Here is a 17,450-nt window from a genome sequence, read left to right on the forward strand (position 1 = left end):
CCTGGGCTGAGCATCAAGGGAATGAGAATGCTGTTAGTGGTAAGCATATGTTAATGGCTGTGGGGGAGACATAAGCTCTGTATAGTATGTAGTATTGAATTAATTTCAGTTTTGCAATAAAGGAAATTATGTGCTTGCACCCACTCCTTGTCAGAAAACACCCTGCTTGCTTTTGTCTCCCATTTGTTTCTCAGCTGAGTCAGAATAATGGAGGTTAGGGAAGGTAGGGCCTTGGAAAGCCATGAAATATATCAGCATTGGTGGCCCATAGCATACAAAACCTGGATAAGAGAGTCTGAAATAACCCAGAGCCTGTGTGCGGTTCATTAGATGGTGTTGTATAGCTGACATTGCCCTCTGTAGAGGCTCAACTTCTCCATAAGTTCCACAAAGGAGAGGATACATACCTCTTCAAAAACATTGCCCATAGTTGTAAGGTGTGATTCCTGCCAGTGTGTAAAATTCTTCAATTATTGGGCCCCATGGGGAAAATGCCAAGGTGTAGCATGCTACACCATTGGTGAGCTTAAGTGCATGTGAATACTCGGAGGAGCTGGGGTTTGTGGTGAAAGTGCTGAGTGTTTTTGAGCAGAAGGGTATTCAGGTCCTCGACTTGTGAAGGTAGTGTCTGTGAGGTGGTCTCCTCAAGGGAAAGACCCAAAAGCCATCTGCTTAACCATTGGAGTTGGGCTGCAAGATAACATAATTGAAAAAGACGGACTGGCAATCCACCCTAATACCTAGATAGTGGAGGGTTGTGCCGTCCCAGCAAAAAGGGTCTCGTGTGAGGTCTAGCTAGGTCCCTGGGACATTTGGAGCCAGTAGGAAGACACAAGGTTTTGGCCAATTAACAAAAAGACCTGAAGACAGCTGCAAAGAATGGAAGAAGCTGTGCTATTCCAGCTATGAAACTCTGAAATTCTTTGGATACAGTTAAAGTTCACCGACATATAGGGAGACTGTGTGCAAACCATCTAGAAGAGAGATTCCCCATGACACTCCCCCATCACAGCAAAATATTGCCAACAGCTCCTTAGTGAAGGGAAAGAGAAGGAGAGGCAAGAGGGATCCCAAAGTAAGGGGAAATGGATTTCCCAAATGGATTTATGCAATAGGGCATAATGATTGTTGATATGATGGGGATTATGACAGTAGCTGCCTATCATATGATTCAACCACATTCTTCTGGTCCTCTTCCTCCACTAGTTATCATAGAGTGCATTCATTGGTCATGTGCTACTAAATTGCTCAAATTTATTTTTGACAAAACCCAAGATGTGCCATGCCACCATTATGCTATGACATAATTTGTGCTAGCCCAGTCAAACAATACACAGTTTAATACCTTTTAATGGTCCAACCTGGAATTCTATGCCTCAATTTTCCAGTACAATTGATAGCTTTTTTAAACTTCAGCCATCAGACTGTACCTTGTTGCCATACTATATGTCCACGTGTTGTTTGACAAATCTCTTATGCCCTCCTTTTTTAGGGTTACTGAAACGCATATGTTCTTCTCTAACTGGGATTGACCTAGCATGACAAAAAATATCTAAATTAAATATAACACAAAGTAGGGATGGTTCAAATGTATTGCATTCCTATTTGTTTAATTCAATTTGAAAACATATTTGCACTAAACATTGCAATAATATTTTGGCCATCTATTAAAACTGTTTTTAAGAAATAAATATTGATGCAAAGAAACGCTCATAAATACATCACTAAGAAATCAAAACAATGAAATCTAAAAGGACTTATGAAACCATTTCTGTTTTCTCCTTAGGATCCTAATCTTAAGGAGGGGCTCCCTAAAAGTACTCTATCCCAGACTGCATGTACATATAAGGCCTACGTTCAGAAGACAGTACTGATTCCTGGATGCCCCCTGCATGTAAATCCATACTTCTCCTATCCTGTGGCACTGACTTGTAAGTGCAACAAGTGCAACACAGACTACAGTGACTGCATCCATGAGCCAATAAAGACTAACTACTGCACAAAGCCACAGAAGTCATACAATATGAGATTTACAATCGGACTTCAGTAGAGATGTGTGTTCTTGATTATTCCTTTAATTTGCTGTGTGCATGCTGCACAAATATTATTGCATCTTGTCTGCTTCTGCTGATGGAAAAAATATATTATGTTGATCATGTAACAAGAAATTTAAATACAACCATAAAGACTGAAATTGGAAAGAACATAATGTTGTTTTTTTGATTTAGAAAACATATGCTGATGTAACCATGAATAAATTACTTACTTGCATTTATATAGAGTATTTTTATCTAAAATAAATTACACGGTATGATTTATGTTAAGTGTATTTAGACAAACCTTACGCTCAACACAAAGGGGAGGGGGAGGGAGGCAGGTTACCTAAGAGGTATAACTATGGATCACTTATGTGAGGTACGACCTTTGTAATTAGGGGCAGGGCCAAATGCATATTCAAAAATCTTATATTTGACAAATTCCTTAATTGAACCTTCCTTAACAGAAACAATTTAAAATACCGACTCCGGTACAATCCACATCTCTGTTTTAGGTCTGGCCTTTTAAACAGTTTAGCTGTCCTGCCAAACGATTGTTTTTAATAAATAATTCATACATAATATACAAACGGAGAGGGACATTTTGGTGAGTGGGCTTCATCATTTTTCTGTTAAAATGGAATTTACAGTTTGCTTCTGACCAATTGCAACATACTGCATGGGGCAATGGGTCAGCCCACTTTACTAACTGGCGGCCTTAGATCCAACGTTAGCCAAGACATTTGGATTTTATTAAACTATGTATAGCATACTTACATATGGGGCTTGGAGCTACATCCCTTCATCCATTTGTCTGTTGTTGTGTCATTCTCATTTTGCTTCAGACACCTACAGCGCATACCATGGGGCAGTGGGCCAGTCTACTTAAATCAGCGGTTAATTTCACTTAGAGTGACTGCATTTTCCTCTTTCACAAGGAGCACAACTACACACAAGCTTTATAATTACCTTTGTGTGACCTTTTTGTTTAGCGCCTGATGTGACAGAAGGATGCTTCTGATCCACATGCCATCCTTATCACATCTGATCTGTTACAAATGCTGTTGTAAATTTCTTCTAGGGTGATTTTGCTTTTATTACCTATGCTGTTTCACATCTTACCGAAAAGCGTCGATTTGTAACGATTTTGTATTAGGTTATGCTTTTTCTACTTTTTCCTTTCTTTATTTCTTTCTTTTCCTTTCTTTCTTTCTTTCTTTCTTTCTTTCTTTCTTTCTTTCTTTCTTTCTTTCTTTCTTTCTTTCTTTCTTTCTTTCTTTCTTTCTCATACTTTCTTTTTCTTTCCTTCTCTCTTTCTTTCTCTCTTTCCTTCTAGTATCTTCTTTCTCTTTTTTCCTTCCTTCTTTTTTCTTTCCTTCTTTCCTTCCTTCTCTTTTTCCTGCTCTCTTTCCTTCTCTTATCCCTTCCTTCCCTCTTTCCTTCGCTATCCTTTTTTCTTTCTCTTGCCTTATTGCCTTCTTTCATTCTTTCATTCGTGCTTTCTTTCATTCTTTGCCTCTCTACTTTTCTTTCTCTTTCCTTCTCTTGTTCTTTCCTTTTCTTTCGTTCTCTCTTTTTTCTTCTTTCCTTCTTGCTTTCCTTCTTTCTTTCCTGCTCTCTTTCCTTCTCTCTCTTTTTTCCCTGGTCTTTTTCCTTTTTTCCTTTTTTTCTTCCTTCTTTCTTTCCTTACTCCTCTTTCCTTCTCTCTGTATTTTCTGTTCTTCCTCTCTCTCTAACCTTACTTACTTTCTTTCCTTCTTTCTTTTTCTCTCTGTCTCTTTTTTCCTTAATTTTTTCTTTTCTTCTTCCTTTCTTTCTCACTTTCACAGTCGCTTTGCGTCTCCTATTCCTTCTTTTTCTCTTTCTCTCTTTCCCTCCTCCTTTCTCTTGCATTCTTCCATTCTTGCTTTCTTTCACTCTTTCCGTCTCTCTTTTATCTTTATCTTTTCTTCTCTCGTTCCTTTTCTTTCTTTCTCTCTTTCTTTCCTTTTTACTGTCTACCCTGCCCTCTTTCCTTTTCTCTTTCTATCCTGCTCTGTCTTTATTCCTTCATTCTTTTTTCCTTCTTCTTTCCTCTCTTTTTTCTTTCTTTCTTTCTTTCTTTCTTTCTTTCTTTCTTTCTTTCTTTCTTTCTTTCTGTCTTTCATTTTGAATGGTAGGTGACGTGTTTTTCTTCCAATTACTCGTAACCTTCAGTTCTTATTGGAGGCAGCAGGTTCACTAACAGAAACAGGAAAGGTGAAAAGGGAGAAAAGTTAACCTGAAAGGAAACCCCCACATTTTTGGACTGATGCTGCTGGTTTTTCGACTCTGAGAATGCACTGAGGTCTGCTAACCAGACCTCAGTGCCACTGTTTTAGCCCCATACAAATTACAAGTTGAATTGGATACACCCAAATGACAAGGCCTGGCTTACCCATAAGACCCTATTATATGGTACCCAGGGTACCCAGAGCAGTGTCCACTCAGGGCTGCAGCATTATTTGTGCCATCCTTTGTGTGACAAGGTACACACTGACTCCCAGCCTGCCACTGCAGAATGGAATCATGGTGTTTTCACTGCCATTTCGACTTTGAAATTAAAACCAATGGCAAAGCCACTCTATCCCTTAACATTATATGTAAGTCTCCCTTAAAAAAGGCTTATAAAGTCCAATGGAGGTAGCCTTATTTTGTTCAGACATATGTTTTACCATATGTCTTAGCAGAAACACTTTCAAATGGTTGTTTTGCTGTGGTTAAAGTTCAATCAATCAATCAGGGATTTGTAAAGCGTGGCTACTCACCTGTGAGGGTCTCAAGGCGCTGGGGGAGGCGGGGGTGCTGAGGATTAGTCGAAGAGCCAGGTCATGAAGTCCTTCCTGAACTGTGATAGGGTGGGAGATTGCCTGAGGTGAATTGGGAGGGTGTTCCAGGTCTTGGCAGCGATGTGGGAGAAGGATCTTCCTCCGGCAGCGGTTTTCTGGATGCAGGAGACATTGGCGGGGCCTGGTTGTCGGAGCAGAGTTGTCTGGCGGTAGTGTAGAAGGAGAGTCTGTGATTGAGGTAGGCTGGTCTGGTGTTGTGTAGGGCCTTGTAGGCGTGGGTCAGGAGCTTGAAGGTGATTCTCTTGTTGATAGGTAGCCAGTGTAGGTCTCTTAGAAAGGCAGAGGTGTGGCTGTGTCATGGGGCGTGACGAGATGGGAGGAGGCATTTTGGATGAGTTGTAGTATTTGGCGCTTGGCAGCTGCTGACAAGGGCCTGGGTGGCTGTCCTTCTGGCTTGGATGGGGATCCACTTGTTGATTTTTCGAAGCATGCGCAGGGTGTGAAAGCAACCCTATGAGAATGCGCTCACCTGTCGGTCCGTTGAGAGTGATGAGTCTAAGATAACGCCGATGTTGCGGGCGTGGTCGGTGGGCATGAGGGCATTTCCAAGGGCAGTGGGCCACCAGGACTTGTCTCAGGCAGAGGATGTGGGCCCAGGGATGAGGACTTCTGTTTTGTCTGAGTTCAGTTTGAGGTTACTATCTTTCATCCAGGCGGCAACTGCTTTCATTCCTTCGTGGAAATTGTTCTTGGTGGTGGTCGGGTTGTTGGTGAGGGAGACTATCAGTTGGGTGTCCTCTGCGTAGGAGACGATGTTGAGTGCGTGGCTTCTGACGATGGCGGCCAATGGGGTCATGTAGAGGTTGAAGAGGGTGGAACTCAGCGACGATCCTTGGGGGATGCCGCAGCTGATCATGGTGGCTTCAGAGTGAAAGGGGGAGAGTCGGACCTTCTGTTTTCTGCCTGTGCGGAATGAGGAGAGCCATTGTAGTGCTGAGTCTCAGATGCTGGCATCGTGGAGACGGGTGCGTAGCGTATCATGTGAGACTGTGTCGAAGGCGGCAGAAAGGTCCAGGAGGATTAGGGTGACGGTCTTGCCTTGGTCGAGGAGGGTGCAGATGTCGTCTGTGACGGCAAGGAGGGCAGTCTAGGTGCTATGGTTGCTTCTGAATCCGCACTGAGAGGGCTCCAGGATGTTGTTGGCTTCCAGGAAGGCTGTGAGTTGTTTGTTGACTGCTTTCTCAATGACTTTGGCCGGAAAGGGGAGCGGGGAGATGGGCCGGTAGTTCTTGAGGTCTGTCAAGTCGGCAGTGGGTTTCTTCAGTAGAGGTTTGATCTCGGCATGTTTCCAACTCTCTGGGAAGGTGTCAGTTTCGAAAGAAAGCAGTTGATGGTATGCCGGAGTTTGGGCACGATGATGTTGCTGGCTTTGTTGAAGATGTGGTGAGGGCAGGGGTCAGTGGGTGCTCCTGAGTGGATGGTTGCCATGATGTTGAGGGTCTCATTGGTGATGTTGTTCCAGCGGAGGAGGGTGGGGGGACATGGTGATGCTTCGATCAATGGGCTGGTGGTGAGACTCGTGGGGGGTCCCTGGGTGGTGAAGCTGTCGTAAATGTCTGCGATCTTGCGATGGAAGTAGTTGACAAGGTTTTCGCAGAGTTCTTGTGACGGATGTCAGTGGAGTTGGAGTTGGGGTTGGTGAACTCTTTGATGACGGTTAAAAGTTCCTTGCTGTTGGGGGAATTTTTATTAATGCGTTGGTATCATTTAATGCAACCTGATGACCATGCCAAATTAATGTCACTAGTGAAGGTGGGCAATTTACTGCTCTGCTCATCCAGTAGTCTCACAAAGGCATACACACACAGAGCTTTCTGACTGCCTGGGGAAATGTGTGAACAACTCCTAGGCTCAGGAACAAAGGCAGAGCCACAGCAGTGAGGTGTCTCCTCCTCTGCCAGGATGACCACTCAGGGGTTCAGCCCAGAGACATGCTTCAAAGGAGAAGCTGCCTATGGTGGGCCACCTGGCCCAACACTCCTAAGCAATAAGTGTTTTGTTCTTGTAGACAGCTTGGAGACTGGGAGAGAGAGAGAGGAAACTCACCCTTAAACCAGTTTTACCGTGGAAGTGTTGCGTAAGACAGCCACACCTCTCGGGTGGGCTACCTTGCTCCTCACAACTGAGGAAGGGTCACGCCATCTTAAATGGGTCAGGAATGTCAGATTCTGTGATAGCCAAATGCTTCACATCACAGGAACTTTGGCCTCAGTTTGAAGTAAGACTGCAAGGGTCAGTTTTCTGGTCCCCCAGAATGGCACTGGGGACATCAAAGCAGAAAAAAACCAATACGAATCTCTGGTAGCCACCACAGACGTTTTGCAGCTACCAGATACTGGGCACCCAAGAGAACAATTTGGAGATAATCAAAATGTGCACTGTTGTTTGCTGTACCTGTGGGTGTTGGTTGTGACTGGACTTATCACCCAAGAGGGACACCAGCCTCCACCAAAGATTTGCACATTGACAGCTGTGTTGCAAAAGTGCAAGGTCTGCATTGGCAGCCCTTGGAACCCTACAAAGCGGACTTCATGGGACTTCAAGATTCATGGATAGAGTCACCCCCACTCACCTGGGGACCTAGGATATGACCTAACTTCACCCCCATTGACCGTACAACATCAGGAACATCCTTGAATCTGCAACACTCAGCATCAGGACCACTCCATTGTCATCTACGGTGGTCATCCTGTAAAGTTTGGATCTCACTCTAAAGAGGCTCTAATGGCCAGATAACTGTCCAAAGTATCCTTTCTGGCCCCTTAGACCTCTGTCTTGTTAGACTTGGTCTTCCAACTCGTGGTGTAGTTGTCAAACTAACTTTTACAAACTTTCCAAAAGTTTCCAAACTTTTTGTTGACCAAAGCATGTTTGTGGTTGATATAAGAGTTATTTATTTTTAAAGTCTGGATTTCCATAACCCTCCAGTAGATTTTGATGAGTAAGATCTCTAAAAGTTATAAAAATCTGCTCCATGTTTATAAATCAGTGTCTTGATTCATTTGTGTTTTGTGGATTTCTTATTCGGTGTTTGGTGCTGTTAAATGCTTTACACATTGTTCCTCTGCTAAGCCTAACTGCTCAAAGCTACATCTATCCAGGGGTGAGCTTGAGGTTAAGTATACATAGCTGACTGGACCCAAGATGGTATTTGTGAGTGTACTGCATTGTAAGGCTTCCCAGCTATACTATATAGTACACCCAAATCCTCACATTTGTACCTGACAGAACTTGTTTTTGGCTGTACCAGGCAGCTGATAATTTAGTATCTGACTAATAGAATGTTTGCCAAGTAGATAAGTACAAGCTTGGCCAAGTTCTGACACTTTAAAGGCACCTGCTTCCAAGAAGAAAAAGTTAAAGGAGTTACAAACATTCTTTTCTTCCTACTACAGAAAGTCTTCAAGGATGGAGGGCAAATAATTTTACTTAGCCACCATGCCTATTTTGAAAATAAAGGAGTTGTTTGTGTAAAGAGAGAAAAATCCTTCCAGGAGTCTCAGCAAAGAAGGATGACCTGAAAAAAGTCTTCAAAGCCTGGGAAGAGGCAAGGAAAGGACAAGCTCTGCTGGGGGTGAGATTACTCCTGAAAGTGGAGATGATGGATCATTTCACAGATCCATTCACAGAAAGGGACCAGGAGAGTGTGGTCCCCACAAGTCATTCAAGGTGTGACTCCCTGTCTGGGAGGGAAAGGTGCTTAACAGCTGTGAGGAGGCCTAAACATATAGAGGCCAAGCTTAGTCTTTTGGAGCTACAGGAGAGGAAGCTGACCCTAATAGAAATGAGACTGGTCCTGGAATAGAAAAGTCTCAAGCTGGGGATGATATCCCAGGTGAGTGGTGGCAGCAACACAGTCAGAGATGTAACTGCTGAGTGTGCCTATGATCCACGTTTGACAGAAGAAATTGTGCCCAAGTATACTGGAGGGAATGACATAGCCAAATGGCTGGCACCCTAAGAAAGATCTCTTAGAATGAGAAGGGTGTGTGCACTCAATTGGGTGTCCTTACTGTGGGAGCTCATTCCAACTGTAGTGACAGATAGATTGCTGACACTAGAAGATAAGGTGGCAGAATCTTACACTCACATGAAAGGTGCACTAATTGAGCTCTTTTATCTAAACCCTGAAGAACATAAACACACATTTAGGAGCACACAAAAAGGAACAACAACATAATAGGTTGATTTTTGTAGATACCTCTGTGAAGTCACTGGATGGGTGGAATAAAGGTAACAAGGTTGATACCTATGAGGACTTGTACTATTTAGTGGTTAAGTAATTTTCTTTTTGACAAATTGTTCCTCAGAGAAGTCACATAGGCATCTGGTAGCCCCAATGCTATCTAGTCCTGGAGAGCTGGGGAAGATAGCTTGTGAGTGGGCATGCACTAGGTTATCCAAGATGTCCTCAAGTGGTGAACACAAAAAGGGAAAACAGGCTCTCCTCCAGGGGAAAGCGGGGGGAAGTTTCAAAAGTCTGAGAAACTCAAAGAGTGCCCAAAAGAACCCCAAGAGGGGGAGCCCAGAGCCAAATCCGAAAATAAAGGGAGTGGGTATCTGGGCAAGATTTTTGATCCTTCAAAGGCTGGGGTGTGCTTTGACTGTAGACAGCCAGGGCACAAAAGGTGTGATGCTGCATGAACCACAAAGTCACCCGCTGGTGACGCTCCCAAAGGGATTGCCAGTGTAGGGATGGTGGTGGAAGTTGTCCCTGGAGATTGCAAGGGGTACACTGAAGCCACATTAGTTTTCCATTGGAGGTGAGGAAATTAAACCATTGGCCCTCTGGCCTGCCAGCATAGTAAAGTACAAGCAGTGGCCAATAATCAATGGGGTGGAAATTCAGGCCTTGAGGGATACAAATGCCAGCATAATGATGGTGATGGCCCAGCTGCTTTCCCCAAGCAAGATCTTACCAGATGAGGTGCATGAGATAGTCAACTCTGATAATGTTACCAAGTCATACCCCATTGCTGTGGTATACTTTGAGTGGGGAGGGATTCAGACTTAAGAAAGTAGCTGTGTCCCCTGCCATCAGTGTGGAGCGACTATTGGGAAATGACCTTGAAACTTCTTCTTGGGCAGAGGTGGAGATAAGGACTCATGTAGAAATGCTGGGTCTCCCTGAGTGTGTCTCCACTAGAGCTTAGACGACCCTACGGAAAAGTCCAGGTACTGTGGATCCTGAGACAGTGGACTTAGGGGGTGATTTTAACCTTGGCGGACGGCGGAGGCCGTCCGCCAAGGTACCGCCGTGAAATGACCGCACCGCGGTCAAAAGACCGCGGCGGCCATTTAAACATTTCCGCTGGGCCGGCGGGCGCTCTCCGAAAGAGCGCCCGCCGGCCCAGCAGAAATGCCCCTGCAACGAGGACGCCGGCTCAGAATTGAGCCGGCGTAGTTGCAGGGGTGCGACGGGTGCAGTTGCACCCGTCGCGTATTTCAGTGTCTGCAAAGCAGACACTGAAATACTTTGCGGGGCCCTCTTACGGGGGCCCCTGCAGTGCCCATGCCATTGGCATGGGCACTGCAGGGGCCCCCAGGGGCCCCGCGGCACCCCCTACCGCCATCCTGTTCATGGCGGGTTTCCCGGCATGAACAGGATGGCGGTAGGGGGTGTCTGAATCCCCATGGCGGCGGAGCGGGATTCAATGGGGCAGCGGTAAACCGGCGGGAGACCGCCGGTTTACCCTTTCTGACCGCGGCTGAACCGCCGCGGTCAGAATGCCCTCGGGAGCACCGCCAGCCTGTTGGCGGTGCTCCCGTGGTCGGTGACCCTGGCGGTCACCGGCCGCCAGGGTCAGAATGACCCCCTTAGTCCCTAGTCACTAGTGACAAGAGAAAGGGCAGGATGCCTAGGAAGGCTCCTACAAAAAAGTCCTCAGAACCACAAGTAGCCCAAACCTCGGGGGAGGTCTGGTGTCTGTACAGGAGGGTGCTCCCTTGAGAAACATGCCTGACTTGGCAAAACGTCAAGGAGCAGGTGGCCCCTCCAGAGAGGACTTGAGCCTAGGTCAGAAGACTTGTCCCACTCTTGAGAGCCAGTTAGCTGTCAGCAGTGGGAAGCAGCCTAAATCACAACTCCTTAACAGCAAGCGTTGTTGTCCACGAAAGCAGAACAACACTTTTCCTCTGCCTTAACCACGCATGTCCAGAATAATGAACATGCGTAGTTAAGGCAGAGACAAACAGACTCCGGATCGGAGAGGCCATGATCAGGTAAGTGGGGCTGGGTGGTGGTGGTTTTAGTTTTTAATGGCAGGGGTGGGTGGTCAGGATAGTGTTAGTTCTTTAGGGGAGGGGGCTGGGTTGGGGTAACTTTAGGTTGGGGTAGTTTTAGGGGCGGTGGGGGATTGGGGTAGTTTAAGTTTTAGGGGTGGGAGTGGGGGGTCGGGGTAGTTTTAGGTTTTAGGGGCGGGGTGGGGAATCACAGTAGTTTTAGGGCGGGTGGCAGGTTGGGATTGTTTTAGGTTTTAGGGGTGGAGTGGGGGATCGGGGTAGTTTTAGGGCGGGGTGGGGGTTGTGGTCATGGTTGTTTTTAGGGGCGGGGTTGGGGATGGGGTCGTTTTAGGTTTTAGGGGTGGGGGATTGTGGCAGTTTTAGGGGTGGCGTAGGGGGTTGGGGTAGTTTTAGGATCTAGAGGCAGGGGTGGGGGTTAGGTTAGTTTAGGTTTTAGAGGTGTTTTAGTTTTGGGAATGGGGTTGGGGTAGTTTTTGGTTTTAGGAGCGGGGATGGTGGATCGGGGATCGGGGTAGTTTTAGGGGCGGGGTGAGGGGGTTGGGGTTGCAGTAGTTTTAGGGTAGGGGGTGGGGGGTTGGAGTAGTTTTAGGTTTTAGGGGTGGGGGCCACAGTAGTATAGGGGCGGGGTGTTGGGATGGGGTAGTTTTAGGTTTTAGGGGTGGGGTGGGGGTTGGGGTAGTTTTAGATTTTAGGTGCGGGGTGAGGGGATTGGGGTCGTTTTAGGGGTGGGGTTATGGCAGTTTTATGTTTTAGGGATGGGCTGGGGATCAGGGTAGTTTTAGGGGCGGGAGTGGGGGTTGGTGTTGCTGTAGTTTTAGAGGCAGGTACGGGCTGGGGTAGTTTTAGGTTTCAGGGGCGGGGTGGGGGAGCATGGTAGTTTTAGGGATGGGGGGTTGGGGTAGTTTTAGATTTTAGGGGTGGGGGGATTGGGTTAGTTTTAGGGGTGGGATGGGTTGGTGTTGCTGTAGTTTTAGAGGCAGGGTGGGGGGGCTGGGGTAGTTTTAGGTTTTAGGGGCGGGGTGGGGGATCATGGTAGTTTTAGGGGTGGGAGATTGGGGTTGTTTTAGGGGCGGGGATGGGGGACCGGGGTAGTTTTAGGGGTGGGTGGGAGGTTGGGGTTGTGGTAGTTTTAGGGGCAGGTGGGGGGTTGGGGTAGTTTTAGGTTTTAGGGGCAGGGTGGGGGTTGGGGTAGTTTTAGATTTTAGGGGTGGGGTGGGGGGATTGGGGTAGTTTTAGGGGTGGGATTGGGGCAGTTTTATGTTTTAGGGGGTAGTTTTAGGGGCGGGAGTGGGGGTTGGGGTTGCTGTAGTTTTAGAGGCAGGGTGGGGGGCCTGGGGTAGGTTTAGGTTTTAGGGGCGGGGTGGGGGATCATGGTATTTTTAGGGGTGGGAGATTGGGGTTGTTTTAGGTTTTAGGGGCGGGGATGGGAGGTTGGGGTAGTTTTAGGTTTTTAGGGGCAGGGTGGGGGATCACAGTAGTTTTAGGGCGGGTGGCAGGTTGGGATTGTTTTAGGTTTTAGGGGTGAGGTGGGGGATTGGGGTAGTTTTAGGGCAGGTGGGGGTTGTGGTCATGGTAGTTTTTAGGGGCGGGGTTGGGGATGGGGTAGTTTTAGGTTTTAGGGGTGGGGGATCGTGGCAGTTTTAGGGGTGGGGTAGGGGGTTGTGGTAGTTTTAGGATTTAGGGGCAGGGGTGGAGGTTAGGTTAGTTTAGGTTTTAGAGGTGTTTTAGTTTTAGGAATGGGGGTTGGGGTCATTTTAGGTTTTAGGGGCGGGGATGGGGGATCGGGGTAGTTTTAGGGGCATGGTCGGGGGGTTGGGCTTGCAGTAGTTTTAGGGTCTGGGTGGGGGGTTGGAGTAGTTTTAGGTTTTAGGGGTGGTGCTCGCTGTAGTATAGGGGCGGGTGTGGGGATGGGGTAGTTTTAGGGGTGGGGTGGTGGTTGGGGTAGTTTTAGATTTTAGGGGTGGGGGAATGGGGTCGTTTTAGGGGTGGGGTTGGGGCAGTTTTATGTTTTAGGGATGGGGTGGGGTTTTAGGTTTTAGGGGTGGGGGTCGCTGTAGTATAGGGGCGGGAGTGGGGGTTGGGGTTGCTGTAGTTTTAGAGGCGGGGTGGGGGGCTGGGGTAGTTTCAGGTTTTAGGGGCGGGGTGGGAGATCATGGTAGTTTTATGGGTGGGAGGTTGGGGTTGTTTTAGGTTTTTTGGGGTGGGGCTGGGGGATTGGGGTAGTTTTAGGGGTAGGTGGGAGGTTGGGGTTGTAGTAGTTTTAGGGGTGGGTGGGGGGTTGGGCTAGTTTTAGGATTTAGGGGCAGGGGTGGTGGTTAGGGTAGTTAGGGATGGGATGGGGGTTGGAGTAGTTCTAAGTTTTAGGGACGGAGTGAGGGATCGGGGTAGTTTTAGGGACAGGGTGGGGGGTTGGAGTAGTTTTGGGTTTTAGGGGTGGGGTTCAAGGTAGTTTTAGGGGCGGGGTGTGGGGATGAGGTAGTTTTAGGTTTTAGGGGCGGGGTTGGGGTAGTTTTAGATTTTAGGGGTGGGGTGGGGGGTTGTGTTAGTTTTAGGGGCAGGGGTGGGGGGTTGGGGTAATTTTAGGTTTCAGGGATGTGGTGGGGAATGGGGTAGGTTTAGGGGGCAGGAGCCGGGGGTTGGGGTTGCTTTAGTTTTAGAGGCAGGGGTGGGGGGCTGAGGTAGTTTTAGGTTTTAGGGGGTGGGGGTTTGTGGTAGTTTTAGGGGTGGGGGTTGAGGTAGTTTAGGCTTTAGGGGCGTGGTGGGGTAGTTTTAGGGGCAGGGTTGGGGTAGTTTTAGGTTTTAGGGGTGGGGGTGGTGGGTCGTGGTAGTTTTAGGGACAGGGGTGGGGGGTTGCATGCTAGAACAATACATGCCATTCCACGCATGCCTTTACCAGGCATGCCTTTACTACAAAAAATCATTGTTAAGGCATAGGTGGAAATGGCATTAGTGGTAACAACGTGGTCGTTGTTACAACCGCGTTGTTCAGGCATGCGTGGTTCCAGCATGCATTGTTCCGACGTATATTCGTCGGCAACAAGAAGGAGATGTCAGTGGTACCCATAATGTACACTGGGAAGAGGGAATCCTGTGCAGTGAGGCAAGGGACCCAAAACCAGGGGCAACCAGGAGAATAGTCATCCCTCAACAGTACAGCGTGTTCCTTCTTAATCTGGCCCATGACATCCCCTTGGTATGGCATCTGGGGCAGACCAGAACCTACGACAGGTTGGTCAATCATTTCTATTGGCCCCAGGTGTCAGAAAAGTAAGCGAGTTCTATTGCTCCTGTGTGACCTCTCAGGCCAGTGACAAGTCAAGTAGTAAACCAAAGACTCCCTGATACCACTTCCAGTGGTGGAGGTACACTTTGAAAGGGTGGTGTTTGACACTGTTGGTCCCATAAACCCACCTGCTGCCTCAAGGGATAGGTTCATTCTAGTGGTAGTTGACCATGCCATGAGATAGCTAGAAGTCATACCTCCTAGGAAAGTTACTGCCTTAGCAGTAGCTAGAGCCCTCCTTAGTACTTTCACTAGAGTGGGGTTTCCTAAGGAGGTCATTTCAGATAGAGACATCTACTTCATGTCTGCCTATCTGAAAGCAATGTGGGATGAGTGTGGGGTGATTTATCTGTTCATCACACCTTGCCATCAATTGGCCTTGTTGAAAGATTAAACATAACAATGAAAGGCATGATTATGGGCCTACCAGAGAACTTTAGGAGGAGATGGGATTGTCTTCTTCCAACCCCGTTGTTTGAGTACAGGGAGGTTCCTTAGAAGGAAGTAGGCATTAGCCCTTTTGAACTGCTCTTTGGACACCCTGTCAGAGGTCTTTTAAGTTTGGTGAGAGAAGGTTGGGAGAGTCCTCTTGAGGAGTCCAAACAGGACAGAATAGACTAAGTACTAAGCTTTCGCTCCAGAATGGAAGAGTACAGGAAAAAGGTAACCAAAAACTTGGAGGCGAGCCAGGAGCATGTCAAGCATTGGTATGACCAAAAGGCTTCTATGATCGAGTACCAACCTGGGCAATTTGTTTTGGCTTTGGAGCCTGTAGCACCCAGGGCACTCCAAAACATATTGACTGGGCCTTACTCTATCTTGGAAAAGTCGGAAGATGTCAAATACTGGTGGCCTTGGGTACCCCAAGGAACCCTCATAGGTTGACACATGTACACAGGCTCAAGGTACATCATGACAGAGCAGATATGTCATTGCTCATGGTGACAGATGGTGGGGAAGAGGAAGAAAGTGACCCTCTCCTAACTACTGTCTTCCAATATCAAAGATTGTTCACTGGAAGGAGTAGCACTCTCTCCCACTTTGACAAATCAGCAACAGAATAGGTCTGGGCAAAAATATTACTCCGCTCGTGGAGTTGGTGGGATTTGGGATTGCCACGCTATATGTGTAAAGTGGTGTTACTGCTAAATTCTGCCATCCGGTGCGTGCCAGAATTATTTTACCATTTGCGCATAAGAGACTTGTTTTGGAGCGCACAGGTGAGCGCAATGAGATTTGCTGGCCATTACCAAACGCATGGAAGATTTGCTGGCTGCTCGCATGGCTTCCGGGTGCTGAGACTGCTTCTCGAGCAGATTTTCTACCCAAGAAGCATCTAAATGTACTCAAAAAGATATTTTCGAGTAGGTTTTCTACTCCAATGGATAGTTCAGGTTGTATTTAGTGCAAACAGCATTTTTTTATTATACTTCTTTTTCAATAGGACGGAAGTGCCCCAGAGACTCCAAGTTCCTTTTTCTGTTCAGCAGGCTCCTCCAAGTGCTTTGTCCATCTCCTGATCACATTCCACTTGGATTTTGAGGTAGAAGAATCACTATCTATGTTTGCAATTCCTGCTGCATACATACCATTGAATTTTAAGGACTTTGATTTTGCCATGTTACAAGTAAGTTGAAAAGCTTTTGTATAAGGGTGTTACTTGTTTGATATGGGGCATGCACCAGCATTTATTTGTACTTTTATTCAATTTTTTAATTTGATTGTGGTTGTGATGGTGGCCTGGACTTTCAGCAGGGGCCTAGTTATTATTTTCCATTTATTTCTTTATCTTTTGTAAGGGAGAAAGGTTCCATAGTTCACTACATCTTCTCCATTTTCATTAAATTTGCACTATTCATTTATTTTACATTGTAGAATAGTCTGCCCAAAAGCCCTCAAGCAAGTACTGGTCATGGGTACATGAAACAACTGTTTCTGTGGTATATGTTGTTTTAAAACATCAGTTAATCCAGGGAAGGCATTAGGTTTAATTTTTTGCATTTCTTTTTTTTTTCTGTAAAAAATGTATTTTGGTGTGGTAATATTTGATGCCTTTGGAGGATGTGTTGTAAAATTTTTATAGCTCACTTAGCTTTTGTTTTTGGCATGCTGAATTAATTGTAGTTTTTTTTTTCATTGTTACCATGCCTCCTTTGTCTGGCCAGTGTGTGTGTGTGTATGTGGTTGTCATTGGTCACCATTTGTCTTTGTTTGTTCACCTTGTGTCAGACCTAGGAGGCTCTTACCTGGTAGGGCCCATGATGTGTTTTGCAGAAACGATAATGACCCTTCTCCTGTGCTCCAACCATCCCTACCTGAGACTTTTAGTGAACTGCAAGAAGAGAGGCCAGAACCTCAAAAGGAGGATTATTCTGACCTTAAAATAAAGATGAACTTTTAGTATTCATCCTGTAGTGATGACTGCCCGCAACCATCCCAGTACACTAGGATTTTCCTTATATGAATTATTGGAACATCCACCTGCGAAGCAGCTGAAGAGAGGAGTAGGCTTTAGATATGCTTGTGGGTAATTTGGGTCTCCTGATGAACACTCCTCAGTTATTCCGGTATCGACCTTTCTTGATGTTTAGATCTAAAATCTACAATACATAGACAATGGGTAAAGACATTCTTTATAAATCTCAAATAACATCTGAAGAATGCAATAACTGTAGTTACCTAATATTGACAGTGTCCTCAACTGAGTTGTGTTTCCTCACACAACATAGGCCCAAATAATAAAGTACTCTTATGTGAGTCTTATAATTCCTATTAGTGCTTGCCTTGTGTCACGCTTTATGCTTCTGCATGTGAAAATGCTTGACAAGTCTCTTGCTAGCATGCCATAAACAGGTATGTTTCTTACTCCTATTGGTAACATAAAATAGTAAGGTGGTCATTATGACATTGGGGGTGAGTGATAAAGTGGCGGAAATACTGCCAACAGCCCAGCGGTAATTACTGCCAAACTATGACCATGGTGGTGAGAACTCCCATAGACAGCCAATGTACCACACCATT

General features: G+C 46.3%; 1 protein-coding gene across 1 annotated transcript; it reads left to right on the forward strand.

The window, feature by feature from the left end:
- Nucleotides 1-1,759: 1,759 nt before the first annotated feature.
- TSHB (thyroid stimulating hormone subunit beta) lies at nt 1,760-2,255 on the forward strand. The gene is given in 1 exon segment (XM_069242431.1): nt 1,760-2,255. A coding segment is annotated over 1 exon segment (291 nt). The 3' UTR covers nt 2,051-2,255.
- Nucleotides 2,256-17,450: the final 15,195 nt, after the last annotated feature.

The sequence above is a fragment of the Pleurodeles waltl genome, chromosome 6 (genome assembly GCF_031143425.1).
Source record: "Pleurodeles waltl isolate 20211129_DDA chromosome 6, aPleWal1.hap1.20221129, whole genome shotgun sequence".
NCBI lineage: Eukaryota > Metazoa > Chordata > Amphibia > Caudata > Salamandridae > Pleurodeles > Pleurodeles waltl.